Here is a 20,381-nt window from a genome sequence, read left to right as displayed (position 1 = left end):
CGGGTCTCCTGCATTGCAGGCAGATTCCTTATGGTCTGAGCCACTAGGGAAGTTTCTTACTGATATCCAATTGAGGACCCCTGACTGACTTGCCTAAACTAGGAATTCTTGACTCAACTGCAATAATTCTGACCTTCTCTTGCAGTGCTGTTTTATTTCAAATGCTTTGAAAACGTCTGAACCCTAAAGGCCAGAAAATAGTCCACACAGCTCCAAGGATACGTGCATGGACATGTATGACACCCTGGGGGTCTCTGACCTTCAGGTAAGCTCAGACATCTGGCCAAGTGAAGTGTTGAGTCCTTCTCTTGATGAAATGTGGCCCACACAAACTCATTTCCCCAAAGACCGTGCCACAGACCGTCACTACCATGAAGTGGGTTCATCAGCAAGGGCCCTAAGAATGCAGGTACCCTTTGTTCTTCGTGATTCTGTCCAGAGGCTGCTTCCCCCGCCCCAGGGGGCTCCCTCGGTCACCTCCAAGGGCTGTTCCCACCCCTGCTGCTGCCCTCACACCACGAAAGTTCAGATCAGCTGGACAAACACCACGTGCCCAAGTTAAAGCAACAAAGACCTTTCCTGGGGCCTCAAGCTTTTTGGTGACAAGAGATTGTTTCCTAAAAGAAAACAATCCCTCAGAGCCTCAACCACCTGCTGAAAAACACTTCCTGCCTGTCTGATGCAATTTGAGGACAAAACCTGGAACAGAGCATTCTGTAAATTGCTTTGAATTGGTTAGGAAGTAAGTTGTCCTTGTATCTTTTTCTGTTTGCCCTGAGCTAACTCAAAAAAGTAACAGAGCAGAGGGGGTCAATGGAAGCTCTGCCCATGTAGATTACACCATGATATGGGCCAACAGGATAATTTCCAAGAGATCCAATGTGTGTGTTTAAAAAAAAAAAAAAAACACTGGAAATACAATGACAGGGTGAAAATTTATTCACCAAATTCCTCAGAGAAAGCAAGCTCTGGTTCAAAGGCATAAAGTTCCCTGGGCTGGGAATTAGAATCTCTAAGAGGCATCCTTATAAACAGAAATAAGAATAGTTGGCCAACTAACCATTTTCTAAGGAAGACAAGTGCAATTAATGACTAAACTTTAGTTTTCCTTAGTGAAGCAAGGCCAGAGCAGAACTTTTGGGTTGACAGAGGGATGCTGAGTCTTGCCTCACGTCCTACATCTCTGCCCGAGCTCTTGGCATCTCCCTCAACTAGTAACCTGAAGAGTCTTGAGCATTGTTGAAATATTAGTTGAAGGAGTGCCAAAGCATTAGCTTGCCAAAAAACTTAGCCACATGTTTGGCTAAGACCCTGGACCTGAGGACTTGCCCATCTTGGAGCTCTGACCAGCTCATACTGCGGAGATAGCACTGTTCATCAGGACAGTTCTTTAAACTAGATGATTCATGTGTCCTTCCAGATTTACCTCTTGAGGAGTAAGTAGGTGTAAGTGGGGAGATCTTAAGGCAAATCTATATGTTAGGGGTAAAAGAAGCAGCAGGACGCCTGTGCAGTCACTCAGCCAGTTCTCACTAGGCAACAGGTATAAAGTTATTCAATTCCCTAGTTCTCTTACCCTAGGCATCGTCTCATATCAGCCAAGACCCACCTGAGATAAGTTGACTCCACATAGAGAGTCTCTGGGCCCCACACCTGAAGCTCCCCTCCCCACCCCCCAGTGCCAGTAGGAATTAGGAAGGCATACAGCTATGGATGAAGAGATGAGGTGGAGGAAAATGGGCCTAGGGAACAAAATCATCTCTCGAAGATGTTGACGCGGCATCTGGTCCGTAGATTCCTCTGTTGAGAGCCCAAATGTGTCTAACCTCCCTTGTGCCTAGTTATTTGCTTGAGGTCCTTTGACCTACAATAGAGCCCCCAAACCTACTGACTCTGTCTTTACAATAAATTTGCGTTGGGATTCTGTCCCGTATAATTTGCCATTCCTACACCCAAGCACCCAGCTCTGCAGCTGGAATTCTTTGTGTATCCATCCTCTCTATTAACATGGATGTGTCATTTGTTGGCTCTTGCACCCCAGGAAAGGACAAACTCCTTCCTGAAAGATCAGGCTCAGAGCACAGCTCTATGCACAATGACAGCAAGTGCTGGAAGCTTATATTCAACCACCAACATGGCCTGGCAATCCTTTGCCTCCCCATAGCCAAGCCTTGGCCCCTCTGTGGTGAGGGATCCTCTTGGGCTTTACTCAAATTTTTCACTAAGATGAAAAGCCAATTCAGTGTATTATAGTTTGTCTTTTTGGGCAGAATAAAAGACATTTTGCTGGAGAAGGAAATGGCAACCCACTCCAGTGTTCTTGCCTGGAAAATCCCAGGGACGGCGGAGCCTGGTGGGCTGCCGTCTATGGGGTCGCACAGAGTCGGACATGACTAAAGCGACGCAGCAGCAGCATACTTAAGTGGTAAAAAAGCGTTACTAGTAGGAACCAAAAAAGGTTTGGCTACAAATTGTATTCTTGGTAATGTTTCTAAATGCATTCTGTTAATGTTAAAATTTCTAACATACACATTTCTTATGTGTAAGTTTTTTAAGAAAATTGTCTTATTCAAGTATTACATGCTTGCTGCCTTTCATATAATTCCATATTACTTTTTAAAAATAAAGTTATTTCTAGAAAAAAAAAAGACATTTTGCCAAAATTAAAATGGAAAATTTGGAGTCAATCTTAATTTTTTTTTAAATGAGGGAATGTCTCATGTTCATAGGTTTGTGTGTGTGTGTGTGTGGGCAGGCTCACTGAGTCTCAGTTAGTGTCACTGGCTGCTCAGATGTTCTTGAACACCAGATAAATATAAGAGAAAGTATATTGATTTGGTCTGCATATTGGGTTGGGATTGTTCAACTTGGAGAAATGAAGCCTGAGGGACAATAACCTGAAGAAAGTCACTATTTAAATATTAAGTTTACAAAAAATGTTAAATGGCTTCAAAATGGCTTAAAGACATAAGTATAAAACATGACACCGTAAAACTCCTAGAAGAGAACATAGGCTTTTGCCTCTTCTCCAACATAAACCGTAGCAATATTTTATTAGATCATTCTCACAAGGCAAAAGAAATAAAAGCAAAAATAAACAGATGGGACCTAAGCAAATTAGTAAGCCTTTGCACAGCAAAGGAAACCATAAATAAAATGAAAAAGCAACTTACAGACTGGTGGAAAATTTTGCAAATGATGTGATCGACAAGGGCTCTTTTTCCAAAATATACAAACAACTCATACAACTCAATATAAAAAAAAAAAAAACTCAATCAAAAAATGGGCAAAAGACCTAAATAGACATTTCTCCAAAGAAGACATAGAGATGGCCAACAAGCTCATGAAAAGATGCTCAACATTGCTAACTATTAAAGAAATGCAAATAAAAACTACTGTGAGGTATCATCTCACACCGGTCAGAATGGCTATCATTAAAAAATCTTCAAATAATAAATGCTAGAGAGAGTGCAAAGAAAAGAGAACCCTCCTACACTGTTGGTGGGAATGTATATTGGTATAGCCACTGTGGCAAACAGTATGGAGTTTCCTTAAAAAAACTAAAAATAGAGCTACTACATGATTCAGCAATCCCACGTCTCAGCATATAGCCATAAAAGGCAAAAAATCTAATTTGAAAAGATACATGCATCCAAATGTTCATTGTAGCACCATTTACAGTAGACAAGATATGGAAGCAACCTAAATGTCAGATGAATGGATAAAGAAGATGTGATACATATGGAATTGCTCAGCCATAAAAAACAATGGAATAATGCATCTGCAGCAACATGGATAAACCTAGAGATTATCATACTAAGTCAGAAAGAGAAAGACAAATATCATATAACAGTACTTATACACAGAATCTAAAAAATAATACAAGTGAACTTATTCACAAAACAGAAACAGACTCACAGCCATAGAAAACAAATTCATGGTTACCAAAGGGGAAAGAGGGGCCAGAATGGGTAAATTAGGAGTATGGGATTAACAGATACACACTACTATACAGAAAATAATAAACAACAAGGATTTATTATATAAAACAGGGAACTAAATACATTGCTTTCTTTTTAAAGTGAGATACAGCTTAAACTGCTGCATGAGGGATTTCTGTATTAATGAAAATCTGTATTAAATGTGAAAATCTCACATTAAATGTGGAAATCTGTATTAAACATGAAAATGGATTACACCAAGAGACAATATGGAATCTTCTCTAAGTGTCACTAAAATAAAATTTGTCAATTATGGATAGTTTAGCACTGGACCTAATGGAAGGAATAAGGGACATCTTTTCTCCTATTTTTAGCTGAATTAAAAAATCCCAAAAATGGATCTCTGGCTTTAATCTACTTATCTGCTATGGACTTGTAACCAACCACAAATTGATTGTACTAGAAGAGATTTCTTAATAATACATTATTTATGAGGAGAGCTTGGTGGACTAGTAAGAAAAAAAGTTTTAATGTATATTTAATTTATGTGTACTCGTTAAATTGAGGCTACATTTTTTAAAAACAACCACATCAAAGAAAATTTGGGAGAAAGCTGTATCTCAGCATCTTTTGGACACTTGAGAATAACAATCTACATTTTATTAATTTTTAATTTTTTTTCACTTACATTTTAAAGTTGTACCTCTTTCCTCCGTTCATTTCTAGTCTGTAGTCATGCGTCATAGGAAGCCATGACTATGACAACAGCCCTTGCCATGTGCTAAACAGCTTATCTGCCCTGCTTTGCTTCTGCATTAAAAACAAACCCCAAGGGACATCACTAATTATTACAGAAATGTAAATAAAAGTTACAATGAAGTAACACTTCACACTGGCTAGAATGGACATCATCAAAAAATCTACAAACAATAAATGCTAGAGAAAATGTGGAGTAAAGGAAACTCTCCTACACTATTGGTGGGAACATAAACTGGTACAGTCACTATGGATAACAGTATGGAGGGTCCTTAAAAAACCAAAAATAGAAAAAAAAAACCAAAACCAAAAATAGAACTACCGTATGATCTAGTAATCTCACTTGTGGGAATATATCCAGAGAAAAATCATACTTCAAAAGATACATACACCTCAGTGTCCATTGCAACACTATTTAGAATAGCCAGAACATAGAAGCGACCTAAATATCTATCAGCAGAAGAATGAAGAAAGAAGATGTGGTACACATATACAAGGAATATTAGTCATAAAAAAGAACAAAATAATGCCATTTGCAGCAACATGAATGGGCCTAGAGATTGTCATACTGAGTGAAGTCAGACAGAGAAACTCAAGTATCTTCTATGTAGAATCTTAAAAAAAAAGATACAAATGAACTTGCCTACAAAAAAAGAAATAGAGTCACAGGTGTAGAAAATAAGCATCTGTATTTTTATGGTTACAGGGGTAAGGGGGTGTGAAAGATAAACTGGAAGACTGGGATTGACATACACATACTAGCATATATAAAATAGATAACTAATCAGGGCCTACTGCATAGCATAGGATATTCCACTCAATACTACACAGTGGCCTATATGGGAAAAAAAATCTGAAAAACAGTGAATATATGTACATATATTGATAAAACAGATCCACTTTACTATACACCTAAAACTAATACAATGCTGTAAATCAACTATACCCCAAAAGAAATCTAAAAACAAAAATCTAAGGGAAGTTCCCTGGTTGCCTAGTGGTTAGGATTTGGGGCTTTCACTGCCCAGGGCCCAGGTTCAATCCCTGGTTGGGGAACTAAGATCCTGTAAGCCATGCAAAGCAGCCAAAAAAATTAAATTTAAAAAAAAGAAAAAGAAACAAACAACATCAGACCTGAGGATTCATTAGTATTTAATATATGATAAAAGTAGATTGTTCAATAAATGATTGTGAGAAAATTAGTTAACTGTTTGGGAAAAAAATGATGTTAGAGCTTTACTTTGAAGTATAATTCAAAATAAATTCCAAATAAATTAAGTGTCTAAGATAAAAACAAAAGAACTGGCTAATCAGTCTTTGGAGGGAGAAATCTATTATAAACAAAATGACAAAGGTGGAAAATATTAAAAAGATTTAACAAAGATTCACAATCTAAATGTTAAAAACTCTTGTTGATTAAATATACATACATGTAAAATGAAACATAAATCATATTTTAGGGGAAAATCTTTGCAGCATATGTGAAAAGTGATTATCATTAATATATAAAACTGGCCTTTCAGATAAATTAGGAGGAACTCATCAATAAGAGAAATAGAGAACATAAAGGAGAAATTCCCAGAAAAAAAGTCAAAGACTAAATACAAATATGAAAAAATGTTATTTTCATATAAATAATTTGATGAGATATAATTTTTCAAACCCAAAACATTGACTAGCATTAAAAAAGAGTAATAGGACAGTGGCAAGGGTAAGGGAAGCCTGGCACTCACCCAGCAAGCCAGCAGGAATGAAATGGGCACGTTTCTGGATAGCAATGAGGTGATGAGTGATAGTTGCTCAGTCATGCCTGACTCTGCAACCCCATGGACTGTAGCCTGCCAGGTTCCTCTGTCCATGGACTTCTCCAGGCAAGATTACTGGAGTAGGTTGCCATTTCCTTCTCCAGGGGCTCTTCCCGACCCAGGGATCCTGCATCGCAGAAGAGTCTTTACCATCTGAGCCACCAGGGAAGCCTACTATTAAGAGACATTTCTAAGCATAAAGACAAGTCAACTTAAAAAGTATCAGCAGATACATGCTTGACTTTGTCTTATAATCTATAGACAACACATTAGAATATGTAACAAATCCATACACCTTTTCCAAAGGAATACCCAATATAGAAGTAGCAATAAAGTTATAAATGACAGCCATCAATCAGATGAAATAATTTAGATGAAGCTTTTCTCTCTTGAAGAAATGGGGACTGGGCAAATGGTCAGGAAGGGAATACAATGTGCTTTTAACTTTGTATGAAAAATAATGTTCAGTTCCACATTGCTGAATATAGTTCTGTTTTTGCCAAATAAATCCTCTACTTCAAATTACTGTCCAAATGCTTTATTAAAACTCTGCTTCTGGCCTTGGTTTTCGAATCTGTCACTTTTGTTGCCACCTCCTGATCTCTGTCCCCTGAAGCTTCTACTTCTTTCCTGCTGTCCCCTGACACCTCAGTTGCCCTTGCGCTGTCCCCTGAAGCCTTGATTGCCTTCCCGCTGTCCTCGGAAGTTGTGATATCCTTCCCGTGGGCCTTCTAACTCTGGTTGCTCCGTGGCCACAGAAAGCTGCCAGCGCTGTGAATCATGCCACGTTTCCTGTACTTCTATTACTGATGCAGTAGGGATATCAAAGCAAACACCCTGCTTTCCTTTGAGAAAGACCAATGCCTTCACTTTGGAATCAATATCCTCACCCAGCTGCTCTTTAAGTTCTTTCCAAGCATAACTAATGTTTGGCATTTCAGTTGAGCACCACAAGATCATGGTCACAAATCCCACTTCTGAGTTGATCACGGAGTGCTGGTCTACCGACGTGGCACCAGAAATGTGGGCTCCCTTCTCCTCAGTCAGCTTCTCAGCTAACTGCTTGAAGTGACCAATCGCAGTGGGAGGCCCAGAGTCCAAGAGCCTGATGGCATCTTTGCTAGATTTTATTATCTCTGTTGCAGAAGGAACAATTATTCATTTAAATTTAATTCCCACTTTTTGCTCCACTTGGGCTAACTGGTATTCTTCTTTGTGCTGGTAAAAGCAGATGCAAACCCCAGTTCTCCCAGCTCTACCTGTTCACCCAGAACGATGACTGTAGGATTCCACATCCTTTGGTGGAAAACTTTGAACAACCAGATCAACCTCGGGGATGTCTAACCCACGTGCAGCAATGTTGGTTGCAATCAAAACTCCAAAATCACCATTTCTAAAACTTTTCAGGGTAATTTCCCTTTGCTTCTGTGGAATGTCTCCCTGTAATGACTGGGCATCCTGTCTCACAGCCACATTCTGTGACAACTCCTGGGCTCTTCCTTCATTTCACAAAATATGATAGTGCGCCCTTGAAAACCACTGTACATTTGGATCACATCTCCAATAACTGCTGCCCTCTGAGTCCAGTGGCACTTGATAGCCAGATGCTCTACAGTTATTGCCATTTTTTGCATCTTTTTACCAATCAGGTCCACTTGTTCATATGTAGATTTCATGTATTTCTTAGCAACATTATATACCCAGTAGGGGCAAGTTGCAGAAAAAAAGCAATGTTTGGGGATTGTCTTCTGAATCTTTCTTGTATGCCACACATAAAATCTCTTCCACTTGATCAGCAAAGCCCATATCCAACATCTGGTCAACTTCATCCAGAACAACATGCTTACGTTTGGTGAGATCTAGCTTGCCATTCTGCAGATGGTCTTTGATACGACCTGGTGTCCCAACCAGGATATTGATCCCATTCCATGTGCATTTCAATTTGTCCTCCATAGGGAGTTCCACCATAAAAACAAGCCACTGCCAGCTTTTTTGTGATGTCACTGAAGTCTCTACTTATTTGACTTGCCAACTCCCTTGTGGGTGCAAGAACCAGTACCTGAAGGGCACGCCTCTCTTCCAGTCTTGCAGTTCTCCAAGAAGTTTCTCAACTAAAGGGATAGCAAAGGAGAATGTCTTTCCAGTTCCTGTCTGCGCCTGTGCAATCAAATCCTTCCCACTACAGACATGGTGAAACGTCTTTGCTTGTATAGGAAACAGTAAGGTCAATCAACAGGCTTTGAGAACTTTAATCAGATATGGGAAAATTAGAGAAAGCTCTTTCTTTTTGCTCCACATCATTTCATGCTCTAACTCACTGTTTTCTTCACTGGCAGCTTCCTTGGAGTTGGAGTCAGGTCCAGAATCAGGGAACCCATTCTTGAGGTTGGGGCTTTTCTCTTGAATTTCTCCATTTATTTCTATGGAGCAACAAACTTAATACGCACTTATTTCACCCAGCAATTTGACTTCTGTGTATTCAAGGGAAGGAAGTAATGTTTATATGAAGATAATTATCACATCATAGTTTAAAATAGTGAAAAATTAGAAATAATCTAAACACCTGAAAAGAGGGGATTGATTATATCAGTTATTATGCTATCTATAGACTAAGATGCTTTCATTAACAATCATTCTGCAGATGAATACTTGTTGACATGAAAAAATATTCGACCTACCTCTAAAGCTAAAATTATATGTGAGGCATGACAGTATTGGGCTTCTCAAAGGAAGTCAACCCTGAATATTTATTGGAAGGACTGATGCTGGAGCTGAAGCTTTGGCACCTTATGTGAAGAACCGACTCATTGGAAAAGATGCTAAAACTGGGAAAGACTGGGGGCAGGAGGAGAAAGGGACAACAGAGGATGAGATGGTTGGATGGCCTAATTCAATTGACATGAATTTGAGCAAACTTGGGGAGATAGTGAAGGACAGGGAAGCCTGGAGTGCTGCAGTCCATGGGGTTGCAAAGAGTTGGACTTGACTGAGTGACTGAATAGCCAAGGTGGCTCAGTGGGTAAAGAATCTGCCAGCAATGCAGGAAACACAGGAGCTGTGGGTTGTGATCCCTGGGTCAGGAAGATCCCCTGGAGGAAGGCACAGTAACCCACTCTGGTATTCTTGGCCTGGAGAATCTCATGGACAGAGGTGCTGGTGGGCTACAGTCACAGAGTTGCACAGAAGCAGACACAGCTGGAGCGACTAAACATCGTGTAGCACATGACAGTGTTAGCTGCATCCTTCTGTATGTTTTGAAACATACACAACAAAAAGTTTTCTCTGAGAATTAAAGTATGGTTTTCTTTTTCCTTCTTTTGCTATTATTTTCTGAAATTCTGTCTACACTGGGAATAACACACACCAGAAAGAAAAGATCACTTTTTTATAATAATTAAAAAAGAACAGAGACTTCTCTGATGGTCCAGTGGCTAAAATGCCACACTTCCACTGCAGGCGGTACAGGTTTGAGCCCTGTCAGGGAATTAACATTTCCACATGCAGTGCAGCCAAAAAGAGAGAAAGAAAAGAAGAAGGAGAAGATGAAAGAAAAGTTTTTCTTGAACTGAATAAAAATGAAAATACAATATATCAACTTTAAAAAATTATAGGAAAAAACACAAAGTAACCCAAATCTAGACCTATGAACCAACAGTCAGAAGTACACTAGTCTCCCATGATTATTTTGTACTTTAAATTGTAAACAGCTTTGAAATTAAAGTTCAATCCTTGAGCTGACTCCAGCACCCTGCTCTGGCCTCTGAGCTTCGTTCCCTGTGGCCCCTTTCAAGGAGGGTGTGGGCAACTCTCCCATGCACCAGACACCAAGTGCTGGGCTAGAAGGGGAGCTTAGGTCTTCAGCAATCAAGGAAAGGAGGTGCCTGAAGACACACAGTAATGATAGATTGCCCTACCTTCAGTTTTTGTATGTTAGAAGTTGCATGTGTAAATCGTATGCCTGCCGTGCTATTTATAGGTGTTCTAATCAGAACCTTCCATATTGCAGCAACTGAGGAATCACTAAGGAGTCAGTTAACTAATAGAAGTTGCACAGCCGGCTACAAGAAAGATGCCAAAGGAGAAACCAAATCAACAAAGAAGTGTTTATTCCTTGTAAGGGAACTGTGGTCCCCAATTTCAAGATATACATCAACTTAGAGGAGATGTCTAAGGCAAGAAAGCAGGAAAATATTCCATCCTTTCCCTCCCCTTTGGAAGTGTGTTTTCAGGTTTTCCTAATTGATATTATTTTTCATGAGTAACTTCATCTGATAGACAATGAGCATATTCTTCTTTGTTGGTTAGGGCCAGGAGGTTGTAACTTCTTATTGTATCATCTTGGTGGAAAGGATTCTCTGAAGCCACTTAAACCATACCTTGTTGCAAGACCTTGAGTTGTGGGCACAGGAGAACAATGGGCAAAGAATAAACAGAGGGTGTGTTCTTCACTCTGCACTGTGTAGTGTTAAAATAGCACATTGAGAGGGAGTGGCTGCTGGTGCCACAGTGACAGGCATTCACACATGTGCTGTGCCCTATTTTCAGGTCTATGAGAAATAGGCAACCAAAGGAGGTCTAGACCTGGGCATCTTCTCTTTGCTCGGTTTTAAGGAGAGCTGAAACTGAGTCCTGTGGGGTATCGGATGAAACTCTTGAAATCAGGGTTAAAACTTTCCAGCATGCATGGTGAAAAAAATTATAATCAGAATAACAACTTCAATGTGTTAAATGAGGCAGCATATTTTTTAAAAAAAGATCAGAGGTTTGGGATTAGACTTAGTTCAAATCCTTGTCTGTTTCTTATTAGAGGTGTAGCCTTCACCTCAGTGAATTTCAAGGTCTTTGCTATAAAGTTGGAATAAAATCATGTATCAAAAAATTCATAAGGTGCATAGAGCCTTATGCTGCATTTTCAAACACACTCTCTCATTTGATATTTGCAATTATCCCAAAAAGAAGGTGTTGTTAACCCTAATTTACAGTTGAGGAACCTGAGTCTCAGAAATTGAGATGTTGACAGCTTGTACAACTCAATAACAAAACAACAAACAACCCAACCAAAGAATGGGCAGAAGACCTAAATAGACATTTCTCCAAAGACGACATACAGATGGCAAACAGACCCATGAAAAGATGCTCAACATCACTGATTATTAGAGAAACACAAATAAAAACTACAATGAGATACCACCTCACACCAGTCAGAACGGTCATCATCAAAATGTCTGCAAATAACAAATACTAGAGAGGGTGTGAAGTAAAGCAAATCCTCCTACATTGTTGGTGAGAATATAAATTGGCACAGCCACTGTGGAGAACAGTATGGAGTTCCCTTAAAAAAAAAAAACAAACTAAAAATAGAACTACCATATGATCCAACAAATGGAAGGGAAAAAAGTGGAAGCGGTGACAGATTTTATTTTCTTGGGGTCCAAAATCATTGCAGACAGTAACCGCCGCCATGAAATTAAAGATGCTTGCTCCTTGGAAGTAAAGCTAGACAGGGTATTAAAAAGCAGAGACATCACTTTACCAACAAAGGTCTGCATAGTCAAAGCTATCATTTTTTTCCAGCAGTCATGTACAGATGTGAGAGTTGAACCATAAAGAAAGTTGAGCACTGAAGAATTTATACTTCTGAACTGTGGTGCTGGAGAAGACTCTTGAGAATCCCTTGGACTGCAAGGAGATCAAACCAGTCAATCCTAAAGGAAATCAGTCCAGATTTCTGGAAATATTCATTGGAAGGACTGGTGCTGAAGCTGAAGTTCCAATACTTTGTCCACCTGATGTGAAGAGGTGACTCTTTGGAAAAGACCCTGGTGCTGGGAAAGACGGGGGGCAGGAGGAGAAGCGGGCAACAGAGGATGAGATGGTTGAATGGCATCATTGATTCAATGGATGTGAGTTTGAGCAAACTCTGGGAGATAGTGAAGGACAGGGAAGCCTGGTGTGCTGCAGTCCACGGGGTCACAAAGAGTAGGACATGACTGAGCGACTGAACAACAACATGACCCAGCAATCCCACTCCTAGGCACACATCTTGAGAAAACCATACCTCAAAAAGATACATGCACCCCTGTGTTCATAGCAGCACTGTTCACAATAGCCAAGATATGGGAACAACCTAAATGTCTATCTATAGAGGAATGGATAAAGAAGATGTGGTACATACATACAATGGAATACTACTCAACCACAAAAAAGTGAATGAAATAATGCCATTTGCAGCAACATGTATCGAAGTAAAGATTACCACACTAAGAAAGAGAAAGACAAATATATATCACTTATATATGTAATCTAAAATATGACACAAATGAACTTAGCTACAAAACCAGAAACAGACTCTTAGACAGAGAAAAGACTTGTGGTTGCCAAGGGGGTGCGGGGTGGAGGAGGGATGGAGTGGGAGTTTGGGATTAGTAGATGCAAACTAGTATATATAGAATGAATAACCAACAAGTTTCTACTATATAGAACAGGTGCCAATATTCAATATCCTATAATAAACCATGATGGAAAAGAATATGAAAAAGAATATACAATATATATGCATTATATAGACAACTAAATCACCTTGCTATACAGCAGAAATTAATACAACACTGTAGATCAACTATACTTCAACAAAATTTAAAAAAATTTTTAAAACGGAAATTGAAATGTCTTGTTCTTAATCACACAGGATAATAACATGTATCTTCTGACTCATTGTCCTATGCCCTTTCCACAAAACACACAAGATATATTCTAACCAACTAGCAATGAGGAAAAACTAGCAAAAAGGAACAGGAGCTAGCTGGCTCTAGATAAGGCTCCTCTCTGCTTGACCCCAGAAGCCAGTGAACTGGGGCTGAGCTGAGAAAGCAGCACGTGACCATGAAGGTGGCCTCTGCTTACAGAAGTGAACTCAAATCTAAACTGACCTAGTCAATTAGGAATGTGATTCTACCTACAGGAAGAGGATTTTGCACATTAGCACTCCTAAAATTGTATAAGTGGAAGATGGTCTCAATTAATTTGTATAGCAAAAACTGATTATAACATAAGACCAAGGTTTCAGCCTGAGCCACCATAAAAGCTCAACAACATAAGAGCTAATTCCACAAAGCTAACTTTGCCTTTTGCACTCATGGGTAGTTTCATGACTCTAATCTGGATCATTAGCTCACTTTATTACCTGTGGGGTCTTTCAGTCTCCATTGGGTCCTCTCTCTGCCAAATTCTGCCTGGTATTATAATTCAGGAGCTTTGAGAAACATGAAATTTATGGTCTGGGATTCTTCTAGTTGTATAATGCAATGTTCTTAACTTCATTTTAAAAAAAACTGCTTCAAAATAACTTTGGAGGGTAAATTTTGTCATGTGAGATCACATTAATGATGAATTCTTCATAGGGTCAAATGTCCATACTTATGGTCTAAAACATCCCTTCCATATACAATTCTCTTAATAGTATAATTAAAAGCTTAAACTCTAAAGTAAGAGAGAACTGGGTTCTAAACTCAGTTCTAACTGTAGGATCTCAGAGGAATTATTTACATATCCTCAATTTCCTGATCTGTAAAATGATGACAAGGATTGTATTTACCTCATAGAATCATTAGGAGGCATTTGAATGAAATAATGTTTGCAACATGCTTAGTAAATCCTGGAAAACAATCATCATTCAAGAATCTTATTGCTATCATTATTCATCAAGTGTTTATTTTCTGGTGTCTCAGTGGTAAAGAATCTGCTTGCCAATGTAAGAGATGTGGGTTCAAACCCAGGGTCAGAAAGATCCCCCAGAGAACAACCCACTCCAGTATTCTTGCCTGGGAAATCTCATGGACAGAGGAGCCTGAAGGGCTATGGTCCATGGGGGTCTCAAAGAGTTGGACGTGACTCGGCGACTAAACAATAAACAATATCTGGCATATACTGCAGCAGCAGAAAGCGGTTCTACTCAGGAGGCTAAGGTGACCAGTGCCTGGTGCATAGCTATTGCTGAAGCAGCAGTAAGCTTCTGATAGTAGTCAAACAAGCCAAGGGAGGTCCCTACGGAAGACTCCAACTCTGAGCAAGCTGCCACCTAGAAAAGTCATCTGATCAGAAGCAATATCCTTAAATTATCAAAAGTATCAACAGTTGAATTTCAAAAAGGCAACAAACCAAAAGAAAATTCACAGAAAGAAATACAAATATTGAGAAAAAGAATACATGAAGACGATTTGAAAACAAGATTTCCTACGTTTTATACTTTCTGTAGATACATATTACTACAATAATTACTATTTTTGTGTTATGAAAATCTCCATAGAACTAAGGTTTAAGATATCTATAAATGAAGCATTCAGTCTCCTCCTCTACACTTCCCCAGTTACAAGCACATGTTGGAATTTCATCATGATTCGGCTGCAAAGAAAAGGCCCTATTGTGGTCATCTCAAAGAGTAAGGCTTGGCAGGGCATTCTGTAGGTAAAGAGAACATTAAATCATCATTGTTAAACAAGGAAGAGAAAGAAAAGGAGATTTGAATTTCAAGAACGGGATTATAAATTAAATCAGACTCAGAACAGGTTTGGGGCCATGTTTCTTTCACATTTTTCCCTCCTCTTTGTCTTCCAATAGTACATTCTTTTATGATGGGCTCCCTTCCTGGAAAGTTACCTGATTCAGAATCCTGGACATTAGTCTTTCCCTTGCATCTTCAGGTCAAATCACCAAGTTGTGGGTCCTATCTCTTAAATAAATCTCTAACTCAGTGTCCTCCTTTCCAAAGCCACCATGACCACCTTCACTGAGGTCCATGGATTCTGGGGATAACTTCCTATTCAGTCTCTAAGCATCTGAGTCAAAACATACTGGATTTTTATTGCCAAAAGACATCACTGACATGTATTTCATGATTCCCTGACATACTTTATGCTTTCATCATATTTATGTTATTTAACATTATTTTTTCATAAGTTCTTTTTAAAGATGACTACTATAATCAGGGGAAAATGATGCTTTCAATCAAGGTTAATCTGTAAAAGGGTATCAAAGTCATCAAACCAGGAATGAGTTTCACATTATTAAATATACTGTATCTCTATTATAAGAGTACTGAAAGAACTGATAGAAATTTAATCAAGGATTTTGTGTACAGTTTGGAGTAAAACCTAAAGGATCATGTTGTGCTAAGTAGCCTCTCCCCCACAGGTAGGCGGACCATATTTCCTGAGTGGTTGAGGACAATTCTATTTCATGCCTGTTGTCCTAGAATAATCATTACGTATCCAACTTGGGGAATAAATTTTATCATCACAATATCTAGAATGGATATACCATACAGTATGTTTCCCCCTCTTTTCTTGGAAAAGGATTCCTGTACTTGGGAAGTACCCATCATGTGGGATTCCAGCAAGGCTGAACCGCACATGGCAACTCTCCCAACCTTTATGCTGCATAAGCCTCCAGCACGGCCAGCTGGGAATAACCCCTATCTTGGACCACAGTTTAGGAATAAACATATAAACCAAGCTATCCACCAGAGTCCTTTCTGAAACAGTTTTACAGGCACTTTCTGGAAAAATTCTGTTTTATCTGGGTTTGTTCAAGTGGTTGGATATTAGTATTGGGGTTCCAGGGACTTCTTAGCCTACCAGGTAGAGAAAGATTGTCTCAAAGTGAGAGCGCCACAATGACATGACTGACCATGCCTCACATCAGCCACTTACCAGTCTCCCCAGTTGAATAAGACATGACATTTTGGGGCTTCCTTAGTGGTCTAGTGGTTAAGAATCCACCTGCCAACACAGGGGACGCAAGTTCAATTCCTGGTCCAGGGAGATCTCACCTACCCTGGGGCAATTAAGCCCATGCACCACAGCTACTGGACCAAGGCCTAGAGCTGCAACTACTGAGCCCACGGGCCACCACTGCTGACGTCCAGGCATCTAGAGCCTGTGTTCTGCAGAAAGAGCTGCCACCACAGTGAGAAGTCTGGGCACCACCACAATGAGTGGCCCCCACTCACCACGACTAGGGCAGGACCACGTGCAGCGAGGAAGACCTAGCACAGCAAAAAACTAATAGATAAATCAATCTTAAAAAAGAGACGTGATGCTTTAATAACCAGTTTAAATGGCTCTAATTAATAGAACTATTAATTAGCCCGGCTCTCCTTCCAGTGTATAACATGAACCCCCGAAATGAAATCGAACATCATACGGAATCCCATAAAGGCAGAGGTTTCCATTCCTGGTATTTCTCTAATGGAAAAGAGAACACATATTAGTTAAAGCACTTAATAATACTTATTAACTAAATGTAAATCATTGTTACAGTTGTAACCACAAGGGAGTAACCAGCTGGTTTGAGGTGCAGCTCTTGCAAACTACAAGGGAAGTCTCAGAGGAACAGCAGTATGCGCCTTGCATCTTAATGACTGTTTCTGAGATAAGAAGCTGCTGGAAGCACATGACTCCTGGTTACATGCGGCTTATCTGCCAGATGCTGTCTAATTTGCACCCTCTTTCTGACCCCACCCCCCAGTCTCCACAGATTCAGGAGCTGACCTGAAAAGAGGTTCTGCAAAGAGGTGAGACGGCTATTTTTACACATCGCTTGGTAAATTTTAAGAGCTGAAAATGTAATTAATTTTAGGCTACCTCAAAATATCCCCGAGTCAAAACACCTGCATCGAAGAAGCAACTTCAAAGTGCCAGGTATTGACTGCCTCTTTCCGTCTGGTCTTGCCCCCTTAATTTAGTTTCCATCCAGACTCTCGAGGGAATTTTATAAGATGAAAACCTGATCTAATCATGACCTTATTTAAAGTCCCTCTGGCTCCTGTTTTCCCTTCTCCCACCCCGTCCCTACGTGGGTTCCCAGCTCCAGTTACGTCAAACTATACGCAGGTCCGCGAATCCCTACGTGACTCATGACCCCATGCCTCTGCAAACCCTCCCCTGCCTGAAAACTGTTCATCTTAGGTCATCTCCTCTGAGAAAGACTCCTAGGTCTCTTCAGACAGGGCTAGTGAGGTGCTTCCTGCTCTGGGCTCCTTTAGCATTCTCTGCTGATTCTCTAATATCACACTTACTCCTTCAGGGGGCTTACTTGTCTCCTATTTGCCTCTCTTGCTAGGCTGTGGATCCTTCAAAGGCAGAGGATATGTCTTCTTTATCTTTGTCACCTTTGAACTTGGTGTAGTACATCACGTGGCAGTTGTTCAATAAATGTTTGTTGAATGAGTGAATTAATAAATGCATATATCAATGAATAAACGGGTAATATATTGAGCATAAGAAACCAACCATAATAGGATGATTACATTGGATGTCTCTCATGGCTACACAATTTTTAATTTGTTCATGTGAAATTTGAAGTTGTTAGTTTCCTGCCTTCCCCACAGGGGGAAGGAACATTAGTGCCGATATTTAGAGTTTGAGAATAAAGTTCTGTTCATTATTCATCAGTTGTCCTTCAAGGGCATGATAGCTCATTTGCCCTTTGATAGTTCATTTCATAGTTAAGGACTCCACTTGATTTAGAGGTTTCCTGGATATTAAATTAGATAATACATGAGATAATACATGTAAAGGACAGAGTATGGCACACCTGGCTATTGTTATTGTCACCAGCATCATGAATAGCAGACTTCAGGAATCGTGCTGTTGCATATAGCAGCAGAGCCCAGAGGTTAGAGAGCACAGCGTTTGGAATTAACTGCCTGGGTTTATATCCTGCTTCCACCACCTACTTGACTATTGGCCTTTATAACCACTGAAGGATAGGGGAAGGGGATAGGTAGGGAGATTGGGATGGATATGCACACATGGCTATGTTTAAGACAGTAACATGGAAACATACATTACCATATGTAAAATAGATAGCCAATGGGAATTTGCTGTATGGCTCAGGGAGGTCAAACCAGGGCTCCATAGCAACCTTGATGGGTGGGATGGGAGGGAGGTGGGAGGGAAGTTCAGGTGGGAGGGGACATGGGTAAACCTATGGCTGATTCATATTGATGTTTAGTAGAAACCAATGCAATACTATAAAGCAATTATTCAACTAAAAATAAATACATAAATAAAGTAAAAATAAATAAATAAAATGGATAACCAGCAAGGACCTACCATATAGCACATGGAACTCTGTTCAATGTTATGCTGCAGTCTGGAGGGGAGGGGAGTTTCTGGGGAAATGGATACATGTATAAATATGGCTCAGTGCCTCTGCTGCTCACTGAGACTATCACAACATTGTTAACGGACTATACACCAATACAAAATAAAAAGTTTGAAAAAAAACAATAATCATGTCTGTTCTGAGCCGGAGGGCAGGGGGAAGGGATGGACGGGGAGTTTGGGGTTTAAGTTAATAAACAACAAGGTCCTACTGAACAGCACAGGGAACTATGTTCAATATCCTATGAAAAACAGGGAATGGAGAAGAATATCAAAATGGAAATATATATATAATTGAATCACTTTGCTGTACAGCAGAAATTAACCCAACTTTGTAAATCAACTATTCTTCAATAAAATAAATTTTTTAAAAATACAAAAATTAGGAGCAGGCCGTCGTCTGCCGCCTCGGAGTCGCCGCCGCCGGCGCCATCGCTATAGCCATGGCCAGCCAGTCGCAGGGCATCCAGCAGCTGCTCCAGGCGGAGAAACGGGCCGCCGAGAAGGTGTCCGAGGCCCGCAAGCGAAAGAACCGGAGGTTGAAGCAGGCCAAAGAAGAAGCCCAGGCTGAAATTGAACAGTACCGCCTGCAGAGGGAGAAGGAGTTCAAGGCCAAGGAAGCTGCGGCTCTGGGATCCCATGGCAGTTGCAGCACTGAAGTAGAGAAGGACACCCAGGAGAAGATGACCATCCTTCAGACCTACTTCCGGCAGAATAGGGATGAAGTCTTGGATAACCTCTTGGCCTTTGTCTGCGACATCCGGCCAGAAATCCATGAGAACTACCGCATAAATGGATAGAGGGAGAAGAAAAGTGTCTGTTCCGTGGATTGGCGTTTTGAATGCCTTCATGGAACATGAGGTTTCATTTAGCAAGGCTTGAGTTATATCTTATGAAAAGGCATTAAATTATTTCTGTACATTATATAGTAGGTCCCTTCACTTTTTGCAGAATCGCAAACGTAGATTCTTTGTACAGGCTTAGAGTTTATCCAAAGATTGTATCTTTTTACCTCATATTTCTTAGAAATTTAATGGATATATGTTGTGTGTTTTCTATGCCTTTTCGCTCAAGCAGCATATTATCAACACTGACTTTTTCTTTCTTAGATAGTTTTTAAAAACCCAGTTTTCTTAAGAAAGAAAGGGATTAAAATGTTTTTTTCCCTAAATCTTTCTTGAAGGTCAGGGGCTTTATCTATGAAAAAGTAGTAAATAGTTATTTGTAACCCACAGGAAACAGCAGCCAGCCTTAAAATAGTCCTTTCCAGCAGAGGATTAGAATAATGGGTCCTAGTGTTGGGCTGCTCTTAGTTTCTCTTACTCAAACTTGCTAGATGGTAGAGTTCACTAACTTGTTACATGTTACTACTTGGTGTAGTGATATTGTACTGATAATCACTGAAAAGTAAAGACTGTCTGCGTTCCCTCCAAAAAAAAAAAAAAAAAAAACAAAAACAAAACAAAAAAAAAAATACAAAAATTAAAGATATCTTAATGATTTTTGAGTCTAAGCTGCCTAATCTATAAAATGAAGACGTATGCATTTAACAAGCATTGAGAGATTGATTTTTCTGTGCCAAGAATTTTTCTAGGTGGCTGGGATCCACAGCAAAGAAAATGAATATCCCTGATCACCTGAGGTTTACACTCTCGAAATAAAATCTATCAGAATAAATGAAAAGTTCATAAATTAAATTTTTATGGTGATAAGTG

At 39.8% G+C, this 20,381-nt stretch overlaps 1 protein-coding gene and 1 pseudogene across 1 annotated transcript; one reads left to right on the top strand and one right to left on the bottom strand.

The window, feature by feature from the left end:
* Positions 1-7,066: 7,066 nt before the first annotated feature.
* On the bottom strand, positions 7,067-19,099 carry LOC136147879 (nucleolar RNA helicase 2 pseudogene; annotated as a pseudogene).
* On the top strand, positions 19,058-20,092 carry LOC136147861 (V-type proton ATPase subunit G 1). Its single transcript, XM_065907216.1, has one exon. The coding sequence runs from the start codon at positions 19,110-19,112 to the stop codon at positions 19,464-19,466; it is 357 nt and encodes a 118-aa protein (XP_065763288.1). The 5' UTR covers positions 19,058-19,109; the 3' UTR covers positions 19,467-20,092.
* The last annotated feature ends 289 nt before the right edge of the window (positions 20,093-20,381 follow it).

This window comes from Muntiacus reevesi, chromosome 16, assembly GCF_963930625.1.
Source record: "Muntiacus reevesi chromosome 16, mMunRee1.1, whole genome shotgun sequence".
Taxonomy (NCBI): Eukaryota; Metazoa; Chordata; class Mammalia; order Artiodactyla; family Cervidae; genus Muntiacus; species Muntiacus reevesi.
The sequence above is the reverse complement of the archived record's forward strand: the minus strand, read 5'-3'. Positions and strand labels throughout refer to the sequence as shown.